This window comes from Choloepus didactylus, chromosome 5, assembly GCF_015220235.1.
Source record: "Choloepus didactylus isolate mChoDid1 chromosome 5, mChoDid1.pri, whole genome shotgun sequence".
In the NCBI taxonomy this organism is placed as follows: Eukaryota; Metazoa; Chordata; class Mammalia; order Pilosa; family Megalonychidae; genus Choloepus; species Choloepus didactylus.
The window spans coordinates 130,099,491-130,114,960 of NC_051311.1; the positions used below are offsets into that span (position 1 = coordinate 130,099,491).

Here is a 15,470-nt window from a genome sequence, read left to right on the forward strand (position 1 = left end):
TATCAGCCTGATTCCTTATGAGCATCTGGCTAATACCATTTGATTACTTGAAACTTTCAGTTGCAATTAGTGAACATTTATTTCATAATAGCTTCTGGGCAAGTCAAACCATTTTCATTGGATGAGATGTAGTAGCTAGAGAATAAATGGTTGGAATGCTGATGGCAGATTTTAAGTTAATACATTAAAAAAGTAACAACAAAAGAAGTGTTCCAAGAGTGGGACTGTCTATTAACATATAATTCATGTAAACCCTTGCTTTGCCTTATTAAGATGGACTCATATCTAACTTGAATGAATATTCTATGAAAAAAAGATTATCAATCCTATTTGTAAACTACTTCCTTTCTCATAAAGACTATCTAGACTAAAGATGAATCAGAAAATAATAATTCAGGGGTCTTATTTCCTATCATATCAGCTTAGGTCATTTTCCATCTCAGTTTCTTCATCAATTTCAGTTATATTTTACTTTACTTTATTAAATGTATTAGGGTAAATGTTCATAAAATGGCTTCTCAATAATAATAAATCATATTTTGAAATCTTTACCCAAAATATGTACACCAGGCCATTTTTAGAAGCTCTGAAGCATTGAGAGTCATGATAAAAGCATTTTAGTGAAATAGAGTTATAGGACAACATGATTCCTGGAATAGTTGACTGAAGACAACCAAATTAACTGGTGTTGTGTTAGCCCAAGGTAATGGCTTATTGCCCATACATCTGTCACAGATTATTTTCTGTGTAATATCTAGTTTTATTAAAAGCATAAAGCCATTTTAGAATCTTTTGGAGGCTAGTTTCCATAAAATTACAATCCCTTTTTGTCAAACAAATCTTACCTCTTGTACTTCCACAAGATATGTTAGTGACACCATCGTGTACACTTGATATATCACTAACAGACACAATGTTGGTGCCAAGAACTCTTCTCGTCAGAGTAATAATTATATTGCCCCTAAGAAATCATAAAACTTTATTTCTTTGAATTATTTCAAGAGCCCAATGAGTTTGATTGATTAGAACTAGTATATAATTATCTGGATGATGGAAATCTCAGTTCTTGATTTAGTTTTTTGATAGCCTGGGAAGTATATAAAGCAGCTTGATGTTGCTTGAGATTCAAACATTAGTTGTTGAAATGACTTTACCACAATATAAGGTTGGCATGTAAGTGCTGTCTTGCCTTGTACTTTTAGGTTAAATTCATTAAGAAACATCAAGTTTAGAGTAAAATATAATTTCCAAAGCCATTCAATGTTTGATAATAATGGTTAAGGGAGATTTTTTTTAATATAAAAATAAATTGCAATTACTCCTATGAAGCCATCAAACTGTTGCATGATAAGTCATCAGAATATTCAGCTTCCTTTCTAATAAATGTTCACAGAACCAAATTCAGTTAAGTTCACAAGCGTGAATAAACTATACTGTTGAGAATACCGGTTCAATAACATGAAAAATCAAATATTTTCCTCCGAGTACCTGCTGATGAATAATTCAATGAATAATCATAGGCTTTAAACACCTTACATTTTCACCAGCTTTGTAAATTGTCCAACTACACCTTTTTCTATTCAACATATATTTTCGCCACCACCAATTATAACATCTTAGCAGACTCCACTTCAGGTTTTACTGATTTAGTGTTTTCTCAGCTTCTTTGAAACTATTCTCACCTATGGTTGTTCTGTGAAGATTATTTATAGAGCCTAATTCTTAAGTCACTTCAAACTCAGCATTTACTCCTCGGAAACCTATATTGAACAGTATCAGTAACATCTATTCGTCAAAAGCCAAGGAAAATCACTCCAAATCATCTACTTTGTCTTTTAATCTATTATTGATGTTGCTCTCAATGTCCTCAACTCTTTGAGCAACTGGTCTCACAAAACACTGATACTCTTATGTAAGTTTATTCTCTCTGAACACATTTCTTCAGCTGCTGCAATCAAACACAATTTAATTAACTCACCACCAGTCAATGACTTTCCTGGCTTGATTTATAAATGTGCCACTCAGAAACTTACTTTGGTTGCAGCCTCATTTTCACTTTTTAGTTTTGTGAAGAAATTCTTCCATGATTAAATGTTCCATTTTAAATTTTCTAATTTATCTGACCATTGCTTTTCTGTGAGTTGGGAATACTATGATGAGTCTCAGTCTGGTAATGTCAATGTATTGTATTCCTTTATTATGCTATAATATCGTAGTATAATAAACACAGTGCTTTGCTATCTCATTCACGTACAAAATAGTGCACAGTCCACTGAAATTTAAAAGTGCACCTCTCAAAATCCACTATTCTCTTCTTTACTTGTTTTGAGATGATGGGTATACAATTCATGCAAACTAAGGACTCTAGTTAACAGTAGCATAATATTCTTTCATCAGTTGTAACAAAGGTACTATACCACAGCTAAGGGTCAATAACATGAAGGTATCAGGGGTGCGTGTTTTTTTTTCTCAGTGCAATGAGAATGTTCTCAAATTGACTGTGGTGGTGAATGGATAACTATGTGATTATACCAAGAGCCATTGATTGTACATTTTAGATGGATTGTATGGTGTGTGAAAAAAAACTGTTAAAAAAAAAACAGAGAAGGCGAGATGTAATAGCCAAAGTATATACATTAGTGAATGTCCTTGATCATTGAATTTACACTACTATGGTATAGTAGTTAAGAGAGTCAGGGCCTCCATCCACACAGACAGAAGGCACAGGGCTTGGTTTAGAACCCAGATACAATGAGTTGGAAATCCATGTGGGGAAGCAACCTGATGTGGGGAGACAGAGCCAGAGCAACATGAGAGGCAGTAGCAGTGATAGAAGATTGGTTACTTACAGAAGAGCCGATCAAATAAATAAATCTTCTAAAGAAAATGGGAGTCAGATTAATCACCGTTAGAGAAGGGCTTAACAAATATGGAAAGGCAGAAAACTAGAATAAGCTTTGTAGTGCTAGATTAGAATTGGAGATATTCATGTCAACTCACAGATTTCAATATATTTAAATGGTTAAATAAAGATGTATATGTACTCTTACACACACACACAAAATTCCCCAACTTTGTCCACTGACATTTCAGTAATAATGAGCACACCTAGATCCAGATCTTGTCTTCTAATAACTCCACTAAAAGTAACCTGGGCTCCTTGGAGAAATGACTGATTCCAGGGGTAGGGCAAACCTGGAACATCTTTTTGTGCCAGAAAGTAAGGATGTGTTCAAGGAGTGAGATGGTAAATCAAAAGGACACCAAAACTAACTTGAAGGAACTCTTTTTGGCTACATTCAGAAAAATTTCGGCATCAAAGTGAACAATTAGCATAACAGACTATAACCTAATAAAGAACATAGAAAACCATTGGTCCATACTAAAATAAATAAATTGAAATTTTGATGAGGAATTGAATATTTACACAGAGTTGAAGTTCTTCCCCTCAAAATATTTATTAATTTAAAAATGGAAAAAGAAAGTTTATAGTGGAGAAGCCTACAAGTCGCCATCTGTATTAGTTTCCTAAGGCCATTGTAAGAAATTATCATAAATTGAGTGGGTTAAAACAACAGAAATTTATTTTGTCACTGTTCTGGAATCTGGAAGTCCAAAATCAAGGTGCCAGCAGGGTGGTTCCTTTTGGGGGCTCTGAGGGAGAATCTGTTCCATGCCTTCCTCCTAGCTTGTGGTGGTTACCAGCAATCCTTGGTGTTCCTTGGCTTATAGACACATCAGTCCAGTCTCTGAATCAGCTGAAGAAATGTGTTCAGAGAGAATAAACTTATATAAGAGTTTCAGTGTTTTGTGAGACCAGTTGCTCAAAGAGTTGAGGACATTGAGAGCAACATCAATAATAGATTAAAAAACAAAGTAGATGATTTGGAGTGATTTTCCTTGGCTTTTGGTGAATAGATGTTACTGATACTGCTCAGTATAGTTTTCTGAGGAGTGAATGCTGAGTTTGAAGTGACTGAGAAATTAGGCTCTATAAATAATCTCCATCTTTTCATGGTGTTCTTCTCTCTGTGTGTCTGTGTCCACATTCCCTTCTTCTTATAAATGATTAGGGCCATTCATTGGATTAGGGTCCACCCTAATCCAGTATAACCTCATTTTATCTTGACTACATCGGCAAAGAATCTATTTCCAAATAATGCCACATTCACAGGTACCAGAGGTTAGAACTTAAACATATCTTTTGGGGAACACAATTCTATCTATACCACCATCTTAATTCAGTAATCAAATGAACAACACCGTAATGGGACAAATTAAAATTATGTGCCGCTGATAGGATACAGTGAGAACACAGCCTTGCTTCTGTAGTATTCCTGCCAAAGATGCATACCCTGAATCTTATCATGAGAAACTATCAGATAGGCTCGACTAGGGAGAAATTCAACAGAATAACTGCCCTGTAGTCCTCAAAACAAAGTCATGAAAGTCAAGGAAAGAATGAAGAACTGTAACGGGTTGAAGAAGCCATACCAACTAAATGGAGTGTGTGATTCTGAATTGGATATCATTTTTTTAGAAAAGATATTATTCCAACAATTGATAAAACTTGAATGGAGTCTGAAGATTAGATAGTAGTTACATATCCAATGTTAAGCTGTCTTGTCTCTATTTCCTTTTCCTCATCTATCCTATGGAAATATTAATAGTATCTCTTAGTGTTGCTGTGAGATTAAATGACATAGCAAAGATGAAGTACTTATCTAGTGCTCAGTAAAAGTTAAGTATTTTTTTAGTGCCTTACATATCTGCTACAATTATAGTAAAAAAAAGGTATGATTACTGACATTTAATTTTCATCCTTTCTCCTATTTTGGGTCCTTCTATCCCATTTTTTCCTCTCTGTGTTGGTCTCCATTCCATCTCAACTCCTGTCTCTCTAACACAAAGCTTCACACTAAAAATGCATGGAGTTTGAATTCAGATGGCACGAGCTATAGTCCTTGAATTATTATAACATCTTAACTGATAGAATTCGTGTGAATATTTTTACAGATTCCGTAAACCCTTATAAAGAACTAATATGCCTAACTCAAATCATCTTTTCCAAATATATAAATTTTAAGTACATGCCTGTTATATACATGGAAGGCATCTTAATGCTGTTAATTATTAAAATTTTTATTTTCCCATAAAATTGCAGGAAATATGACAACTTTATAAACAGTGAAAAGTGCTTAACTGAAGATTGGCTGTTTTCTAGTTAGTCTTTACATTAACTCTGATTCTGCTATTTCAAGCAGAATTTTATATATATATATATATATATATATATATATAATCTGTAGCTATCATAGAAAAGTAACTTCATTTAAATTTGAATTGTATAAGTTAAAGCTGAAAAGGTTCTGGGTGTGTGTGTGTGCACGTACATGCACATGCACTTGTGTATTGTTTGTTGTTTACTGTTAGGTAAGATGTGGAGAAGCTAGAAGTGTGTGTCTGTCTACCTATCACTGCGAAAACAAAAGAAATCCTGCACTTTCAGCATTTCGTTACATTTAACTTGGATAGGGGTGTAAAACCTTGCAAAACTACTAGCATAGAGCATGTAAAAACCTCTCCTTAAGCAAGTAGTATTTAATTTCAGATAGTCTGTTTCTGTCATGCTTCTATGCAGTCTTCTATATTGTTCCTAGAAATGGATAGAGAATTTAGTACTTCCAGACTAAAAGTCAACTCATTTGGACTTCACTGTAGAAAAGGAAGAAAATAAAAAGTGTAATGATTCCTTAATAGAGGAAATTTTTTTAATATTTGTATCATTTGATCTCTCAATCCAAAGTGCAAATGTAAAAAGATTAATCCTAAAAAAGAATGCTTACTTTGTTTTGCAAGAAACTGTAATATTGCAAGAAACTGTAATATGAATTCTTGTAAATTTAAAGCTGACTTTTTCTTTTTAAAATATTTTTGACTATAGGCAATAGGTTCAAGGATTGGGGTCCTGATGCAAAATTCAACTAACATGGGACTGTCAGTTATCGTTTCCTTCATATATGGATGGGAGATGACACTCTTGGTTCTGAGTATAGCTCCAGTACTTGCTCTGATAGGAATGATCGAAACTGCAGCAATGACTGGATTAGCCAACAAGGATAAGCAAGAACTTAAGCATGCTGGAAAGGTAAAATGAAGACTTATTGCCATCGTATGTATTTTAAGATAAAAACAGAGTTCTCATCTTTATGATGTGTTAACTACATCTGTTAGGAATCTGTAAGGTATATAGGTATTTACACACACACACACACACACACACACACACACACACACACACACACACCAAGATGCATACAGAACAGTTTAGGGTGGTATGTAGGTATGTTATAGCAATACGGTACAGGGCTTACAGTGTGGACTCTGGAGTCAGATTGGCTGAATCAGAATCCAGATCCTATCTCTAAAATATGTGTGATATGGGAAAGTTCTTTAAACCTTACTGGACTTCAGCTTCCTCATCTGTAAAATGGAAATAATAGGAGTACCCAACTTCAGATCTTTGCGAGGATTAAGCAAAACACTTAGAATAGTGTCTGGAAGATTCAATAATATCATGCATTATTACTCTTACCATGCCATGAGGGATTTTGCTAAGCACATGATTCCCCATCCTCTGATTGCTAAATAATTTAAATTTACTTGGACATGGGTATTGTATTTTTCAAAATAAATGGGAAATATAATAGAGTTACTAAATATGAGATAATGCACTAAGATTGAATGTGCCTAAAACAAAGTTTTTGAGACAAGGACCATTTTTATAACTGACCGAAAAAGAACAATGTATTTAATTATTTGGAAAATGCTTTGACATATTTAAACTTCTAAGGATCAACCATATATATGAAAATAATCATTGCATTGGAGGTTTAGGGAAATAGTATTGTAGAATAGTAAAATCAGCAAATTGAAAGAGATCATTTGATCCAACCACTCACCCAAAGTTGCAATCTTTTGTACAACCTCCCTACCAAGTGTCCCTCCATCCTCTACCTACCCTTTCCCTCCAGTAGCTGGCAGTGCATTACTTTCCCAGACTGCTTACCTTTGGATAGCGTCTTGGATGGTAGACGGTTCTTTTTTTTTTTTTGGTGGCTTACTGGCATTCATCTTAGTAGAGATCCAGAACCTGTTTTTCATGACTTCCCTTTAGCAGCTGCATCATGTAAACCCTGAGTCTTCTCCAATATCCCCAGGTCTTTACGCTGTTCTTCTCATGATATGGTTTCAAGGATCTTCATCACATTAGTGAACATACTCTGAATGTAAAAATATCATATATGGTCTGTATCACAGTGACTGTATCATAGTGCCACATTATTGATATCATAAATATTCACATGCCAAGCACTTGACTCATCCATACTCTGGTTTGCCCGACCCTTGGAGCTTTCCACTTTTTTTGCACTATATAGGACCCTTGTGATGTTTGCTTGTGCTATACAGACTGAAATACTTGGCAAATATTTGCCTCAGAGATAGTGAAAAGTCATTTACCCTTTCCTATATGCAAATCATCACAACCTCTAAATTAATGGTACCTTAATTAATTATATTTTATTCTTATTTTTTGTCATAAGCTTTAGTTTTATCTGTGCCCTTTGTCCTAAGAAACAGATAGTTTTCATTTTTGTATCATCAGAGTAAACTCAGATTATACAATCAGTAACTCCAATCAAATAACTGCGTTCTTTCCCTATAGCTTTTCATCAGACCTCAGCTTATCAAAATCCAGTTAGAATATAGACCAATGACTATATTGGTCCTTAGCCAGTTACATGTTTAGCTTTGAACATTATCAAATGGTTTATGTTTTCATCTTAAAATGTCCATATTAGTAAAAAAGACTACTTTCTGTGGTTGTATGATGATCTTAGTCTTTTCTCCAATGTGAAAAATGGCTACAAAGTTTTTACTGTTCTTTCATTTTTTTTTCCTCAAACAAGTCTTCAGCATCCTTATCCATTTTGGACACTAGAGATTGTTTCAAATGGCAGTTTCTTTGAGTTCATTTTGAAATTAATGACAATATAGTCAAACTCAAGATCAAAATTGAGAGCAGAATCCAAGTATGCTGAAGTCAGTCCAGAAATCTAGTCCTTTCCTGTAATCTGTGTTCTCCTTCAAATAATGCTGAGTTATTATTTGAATCCAGCTAGGTCTCTTTCTACTTCACAATCCACTGTGCAGGCTGGAAATGGAATGTGGAAACAGGTTGTCTCTCTTCAAGCCAATATATGATCTCAAGTCCAAGAAGTTATTCTATGTCAAAAGTTACTTTGAAAACTATATCAATATGGAGAACCATTAATCATATTTGAATTGAATATCTTTTTTAGTTTACAGACATCAAATTGAAAAACAGCTCTATCTTTTAAAGAATCTTATAGCCCCACCCCCATGTTATTTTACTAGAATGTTCCGAAGTCATTTTTGGTTGCTATTTACATTTCTGTGCTAGAATAAAAGAAATAATTTCTTTAATTCTCCCTGCTATCTTCTTCTTAAATGTTTTTATAATTTATAATAAAACTTCTTTGCAAAATTGTATATGAACCTAATGTCCACTAGTGTTAGATCCCCCTGCCTGTATCACCAGCTTAAATCGAAATTCAATAAAGATTTCAAGAGGGCTAAACTTAGATCAGTGGGCTAAATATTTTCATAAGAAATTTTCCTTGAGCCTATTATACTGAAATGTTATTTTCCTGGCTTATTTTGGGGGAAGAAAAAATGAAGCTAGGAGTAAAGTCAGTAAACTTATTGACTTGATGTACTTAATATGTCCCCAATGTAAGTGACTAAAATTCACAACCAGGAGAAGTCTAACTATTATTAATTTTATGACTATATTTTATTGTCCAATTTTGTAAGATAGCAACTGAGGCTGTGGAAAATATACGTACAATAATGTCACTAACAAGAGAAAAAGCCTTTGAGCAAATGTATGAAGAGACTCTTCAAACACAACACAGGTAATTGTAAATAAATACTGACTCCATTAACTATATTTTGTCCCTATAAAAGTAGTTGTCCTGGATGATGCCAGGGGTTTGCCTGCCAAGTCATTTGCTCCAGAATCTTCCCTAATAATGGTATATCCATAATTTATCATATGACCTCACTTAGAGAAGGCTAGAAAAGGAATCTAGGGCATACACAGTTAAATGTTTTGGCTCTGTTACCATTAGCTACTACTAAGTGTTTATATTTTTCTTATATTCCTAAAACAAGATGGAGAACATAGCAAATTCAAGAAAAAAAAATAAGTTTCTGCTGTCCTTTCTATCAAATCCCTAAAGTAGCTCACATTTGGAAATGAGTATGTACACAATACATGGGCTCACTCCTTCTCATTTGTATTCCTTGTATTCCTTCATCAAAAGGTACCTTTGCACTCTTTTTTTTTTTTCATGCAGTTTTATTGATATAATCACATAACATACAATTTTCCAAAGTGTACAATCAGTTGTTCACAGTATTGTCATATAGTTGTGGATTCATCACGACAATCTTTGAACATTTCATTACTCCAAAAAAAAATTAAAATTAAAATTAAAAAGAACATCCAAAATATCCCATTCTCCTCCTCTCCCCATTGTTCATTTACTTTTTTTTTTTAATCTTCATTTTATTGAGATATATTCACATATCACGCAGTCATACAAAACAAATCGTACTTTCGATTGTTTACAGTACCATTACACTCATCACCCAAATCAATCCCTGACACCTTCATTAGCACACACACAAAAATAACAAGAATAATAATTAGAGTGAAAAAGAGCAATTGAAGTAAAAAAGAACACTGGGTACCTTTGTCTGTTTGTTTCCTTCCCCTATTTTTCTACTCATCCATCCATAAACTAGACAAAGTGGAGTGTGGTCCTTATGGCTTTCCCAATCCCATTGTCACCCCTCATAAGCTACATTTTTATACAACTGTCTTCGAGATTCATGGGTTCTGGGTTGTAGTTTGATAGTTTCAGGTATCCACCACCAGCTACCCCAATTCTTTAGAACCTAAAAAGGGTTGTCTAAAGTGTGCATAAGAGTGCCCATCAGAGTGACCTCTCGGCTCCTTTTGGAATCTCTCTGCCACTGAAGCTTATTTCATTTCCTTTCACATCCCCCTTTTGGTCAAGAAGATGTTCTCCGTCCCACGATGCCAGGTCTACATTCCTCCCCGGGAGTCGTATTCCACGTTGCCAGGGAGATTCACTCCCCTGGGTGTCTGATCCCACGTAGAGGGGAGGGCAGTGATTTCATCTTTGCACTCTTTTGCTATCATGCTTGTGACTTCCACTGTTTATTCTATTGGTGCAAATTTACGATGGAGAATAATTCTAAATACCTCTAAATCAAATCTCTCTCTTTCACTAGCTGTCCTTTCATAGACTTTGTCCATTCATTTGAAAGAATATAAAAGCAACTTTGTTACATTTAACTATAGAGTGTATAGCTATAGAGGAGATAATTATATTATCTGTTTTCTCTAGAATAATTCTGTTACAAAAAATCACTTTCTTTTTAATTCTTAGAAAAATGTATATCTGCTGAAACATAACATTTCTAAGTTTTCTTTATTTATTTCTCTACAACATTTATTATATTGACCTTGCTATATCTCACGCCCCATTATTTGGTAAATTTTTATATTTCAGAAATGCCTTGAAGAAAGCACAGATCTTTGGAAGCTGTTATGCATTCAGCCATGCCTTTGTATATTTTGCCTATGCAGCAGGGTTTCAATTTGGAGCCTATTTAATTCAATCTGGATGAATGACACCAGAGGGCATGTTTGTGTGAGTTGTGTAAATATATAAATACTCTAAGTGGATCATGTATTTAAATTAACCTGGAAATTTCTAATTTATACTGATTATTATTTTTATAACATATATGAAAAAGGCATGCTTGAAAATTTTTAAATATATATATATTTGTGTTATTTAATATCTATAAGAAGTGCCATCTAGCTAGTGAAATACTGATTTTTATACTTTGAAAGTAGGATCTGAGTTAAACTCCCAAATGAATCAATCCCTGCTTCAGTTTGCTAGAAGAACAAGAATTTAGAGGTAAATTATACTTTCTTGTCATCTATTTCTTAGAGAATTTGTGGAACTTCCAGTGTGGAGATGGGTTTATTATGTATGATAGCAGATTAGTGAGGGTGAGTTCTTTGCTAAGCAAATACTCCAGAACAAACACATGCAAATGAGTTTTTCCCTTAATATTAGCCATATTTGGACCTAATCATCATATTACAATGACTCTGCCTTTTCCCAAAACATTTTTTGAAGCTTCTGTTTTGGAATTATATTCACATAATTATGAATTTCTTTACTTTATATGAACATCTAAACTCAACTGCTAAAATTAGAAAAATTAATTCTGTGACTCTTAAGCATCCCTAAAATACCAGAAAATTTTTTAATCCACATCATATATGTCATTGCTAAACTTTTAGAGCTAGAGAAATTCTTATAATACTTGACCCAAAAAGAATAATGTCATGTTTTTTAACAAGCTCACCACAACATATGCATCCAAGTGAGGATCAGCCTCTTCAAAATAATGACTTGGGGAAAAGTACATGTTCCAAAATGCCACCATTTGGCAAAACATGTTGGGGACTCCTCTTTGGGATTTGCTCCCCAAATCTTCAGGCCCATTCTTTTAAATATCATCATTGGTGGCACATATGCACACATTGAGCTTATATTCTATTTGTGGAAACAGAAGTCATTGAAAGTCAATTAATTTTGGAATGATTTTTAGTTTCCAATCTCATGGGAAAATATTTATTTATTTATTTATTAACATTAACTGAATTCCCAGGAAATTTCTTTGCTAGGCAATAAAAAAGCAGTCCACAGTTGACTAACCCAGTAACCATGAATCTTGCCTGACCCTAAGGCCACTTAGCAGTTTCCTGAAAGCAGATTGTTTGGTTAATTGGAATAATTTTTAAAATTTTAACAGAAATTCAGGTCCCCTGTTCTGTGTTGTCCTGGCCTCTAAAACAGTGTTGCCTGTGTGAACCTGTCCACAATTAGGACATTTGGCCATGAACTTCATTCCGATTACACAGACTAATTACTTAGAGATTAATTAACAAGAAAGGAAACCTGAAATCATGTAAGTTGATGTGTTCACCTCACCCTCTATTATATGATCCAGTTTTTTCTTTGGTCCTAATGTAATGCAGGCAGTCGCAAGCTTAAAAATGGGTTGTTTTCCAAAAGTTCGTTTGCAAGTTTGAAACTCAGAACGCTATTCTCACGTTGCTCTAAACTTTCTGCTGCCTTCTTTAAATCCCCAGGATTCCTTCAATATAATTGGTCTTTGTATTAGGAGAAAGCAAGCCAGTTGAACACATTCATACTAATGTAAGATGTCTGATAATCTTATATCAGAGATATCAGTGTCTTATACAGATACTCTTCAGACTCTCACAGAATTTTTATTTTTAAAAGCAATTGCAACCCAAACAAACTTCTATTTGGTTTACTTGAAGGCAGTATAACAAATCAATAAAGGGAGAACCGCCTCATCTTTCTGTCACCAAACTCACCAGACCACTACATAATCCACCACCCCTCCCATCTCAGCGGAAAAACTACCTGTCCCTGTCTAAGATGGAGTCCTGTGATGATCTTTTCTCTGTCACTACTATTTCTTTCCTTTATAATCACTTGTCTTAAGAAAAAGAAACAAAGAAATCTATCCTATGACCCTAAGTCTCCTTCTAGCTACCTCCAACATCTCTATTCTCCTTTGCAGCAAAACAAATTCCAAAAAGTTGCTTGTTCTCTGTTCTTTACACCTTTTCATGTGTCCAGTCTCTCTAAACTCACTCCAAGCAAGCCTTAGGTCCATGACGTCACTACTAACCTCCATCTCACCCATCCATGCTCAATTCTCTAATCTCATCTAACTGGATCTTCAGCAGCATTTGAAATTCTTCTTCCTGAAACATTTTCTTATCTAGGCATCTGTGAAGGCTATTTTTCTCCCTTATCATTGACATATCCTGTGTTTCCTTTACCAACTCCTGTTTTTCTGCTGGGCCTCTATGTGTTGGAGGGCCTTAAAACATTCAGACTTCTCCATTTATGCCCTCTCATTGGTAATCTCATTCAGTCCTATGGTTTTAAATACCACCTGTGTGCTGTTTCCAACTCTGACCTCACCCTGAACACCAGAAGTCTTATCCAGCTAGCTACTGGACATTACCACTTGGATATATAATTATATCTTAATGTGTCCAAAACAGAAATTGACATTTTTCTCCCCAAAGTTTCTTTCTCCTTTCCAAGGCTTTCCTGTCTTAGAAAACAGCACCATCATCCATGAAGTCACTTAGGCCAAACTCCTAGGAGTTTTCCTTGTTGCTTCTCTTGCCCGCACCCACCACATACGTCATCAAGTCCTGATAGCCCAAACTCCAAAATGCTTTTCACTGGATCCACTGCCATAACCCTCGTCTTAGTCCCTACCTCTCTTGACTGGACCAGAGCAACAACCTGCTCACTGATATTTTTGTTTCCACTCTTGCTTCCTTATAATCCATCCCCCAGACAGCAGCAGCCAGGGTGAACTTTTAAAGCATAAATCTAAACACACTTTATTAAAATATTCTGCCAATTTCTCGTTGAAATTTGAATAAAACAAAATTTCTTATCATGACCTAAAGTATTGCTGTTTTTCACAGATTCTTCTAATTTTCTTCCCTTCTACATCTGATGGCTAATGCCAGGTGCTTTGGCAGGAGGACTCAGTCTAAGTCAAGGACAACCATTTATATAAAAACAGAGTATTTGTAAATGGGAGTCTATTTCTATGTATTAATATTTGTTTAGATTTAAACTAAGCAAAGAATTTTTTAGCCAAAGAATGATACAACCTCAAAATCATGCCCATCTCTTTCACACCTGCAAGTGACATTAGGCAGAATGTTTCCTGAAAAGGACCTCCCAGGATTTCCAATCATTCTGTTACTTATAATAATCACTATAAAAGCAAACCTTGATTGAGTCCATATTAGCTTTTAAGCATTTGTCATAAATTACCTGCTTAATCCTCTCATTTATTCTGTGAAATATTATGATTCCCATTTTACAGATGGGAAAAATTAAGACTCAAAGAGGTTACCTAATTTGTCCAAGTCACATAATCACGGTAGAGTACAGATTCACATTCATGATTCCAGATGTCAGAGACTTTGCTTAATTGATGTTTATTATCATATTAATTCTATGAACAAGACTTCATAGAACATTTCTGTTTAGAAATAATTTTTTAAAAAAATAATTCTTGCTTAGTTTTCCAAACATTTGAATATCCATAGCTGAGCTGATGCTTAACATAAATGAAACAGGTAACTTGCTTAGTGTTATTTTATGTCCCTAAAATGTAGGAGAACCAAAAGGCCCTAATGCAAAAATTAGTCTCCCTACTGGCCTGTCACACTTCCTGAATTTCTTCTCATTAAATTCATTAAAAAGGGTCATCATCCAGAGATATATGCATTTTGACTGTCAGAATATACTCAGGACACATCAACATAAGAGCAGTGGGTCATGAACAGCATCTCACTGATATTTTGCAGTGTCCTGAAGGAAGGAAATTTTGGTGGGGAAGAGAGAGCTCTCTGGACTAGGGCCACAGGCATTATTTTCTATTTGACTTTCATACAATTAGACCACAAACAGAGTAAGGCTATCCATACTTTTAGGGTATGGACAAAGAAGGGATTCTTTAAAAAATATGCACAGGGCCTTGGGCTGTGCAAAATTATGAATAGATGAATTTGTCTTCAACATCAAAGTCTCCAGCCTTGTTAGAGACCCTGTATAACCCACGGTTACCATTAATGTGTCACCATGAAGGTGTCTCCTTTCAACACACTAAATTTTACTCAGCCTGGAGGACTCTGTGCCTTTCAGAGTCTAGGATAACAGTTTTCTATCTAATCACTTAACTGAAGGAAAAAGTTTACAACTGATGGAAAAGGTTTACTCCCTCTTACAAGAACCTTCCTGAGGACAAAAAAAAAAAAAAAAAAAACCCTTTGTGCAGTGTTCTAAATCAATGGTTTCCCAACTCACCACCCAAGAAGCTGTTTTAAAAATGCAGATACCCAGAGCTCACCCCCAAAATCTGATCTGTAGATCTGGTATGGGACCAAGAATATGCATGTCACCAAACAGCCCAGGTTATTCTGAGGTCTAGAGTCTGGAGATCACATTTTAAGAAATAGGAGCATGAAGAATGAATCCTAGGTTTCTCTCCATAGGAAGCCTTAATTTTAATTTTGGCTCCTATCACAAATTTTCCTAGAAATATTTAAAAATTGGGGAAATCATATTTCAGTCTATTTCTTTAAAAATAAAGATGTATTATTCACTTATAAAATGTGAATATATTTTCATGATTTG

At 34.7% G+C, this 15,470-nt stretch overlaps 1 protein-coding gene across 1 annotated transcript in view; it reads left to right on the forward strand.

The window, feature by feature from the left end:
- Positions 1-15,470, forward strand: part of ABCB5 (ATP binding cassette subfamily B member 5) — a 150,284-nt gene that overhangs the window by 109,937 nt on the left and 24,877 nt on the right. Inside the window, 3 exon segments of the mRNA XM_037837794.1 lie at positions 5,945-6,148; positions 8,899-8,999; positions 10,689-10,829. Of these exon segments, the coding sequence (XP_037693722.1) occupies positions 5,945-6,148; positions 8,899-8,999; positions 10,689-10,829 (446 nt within the window).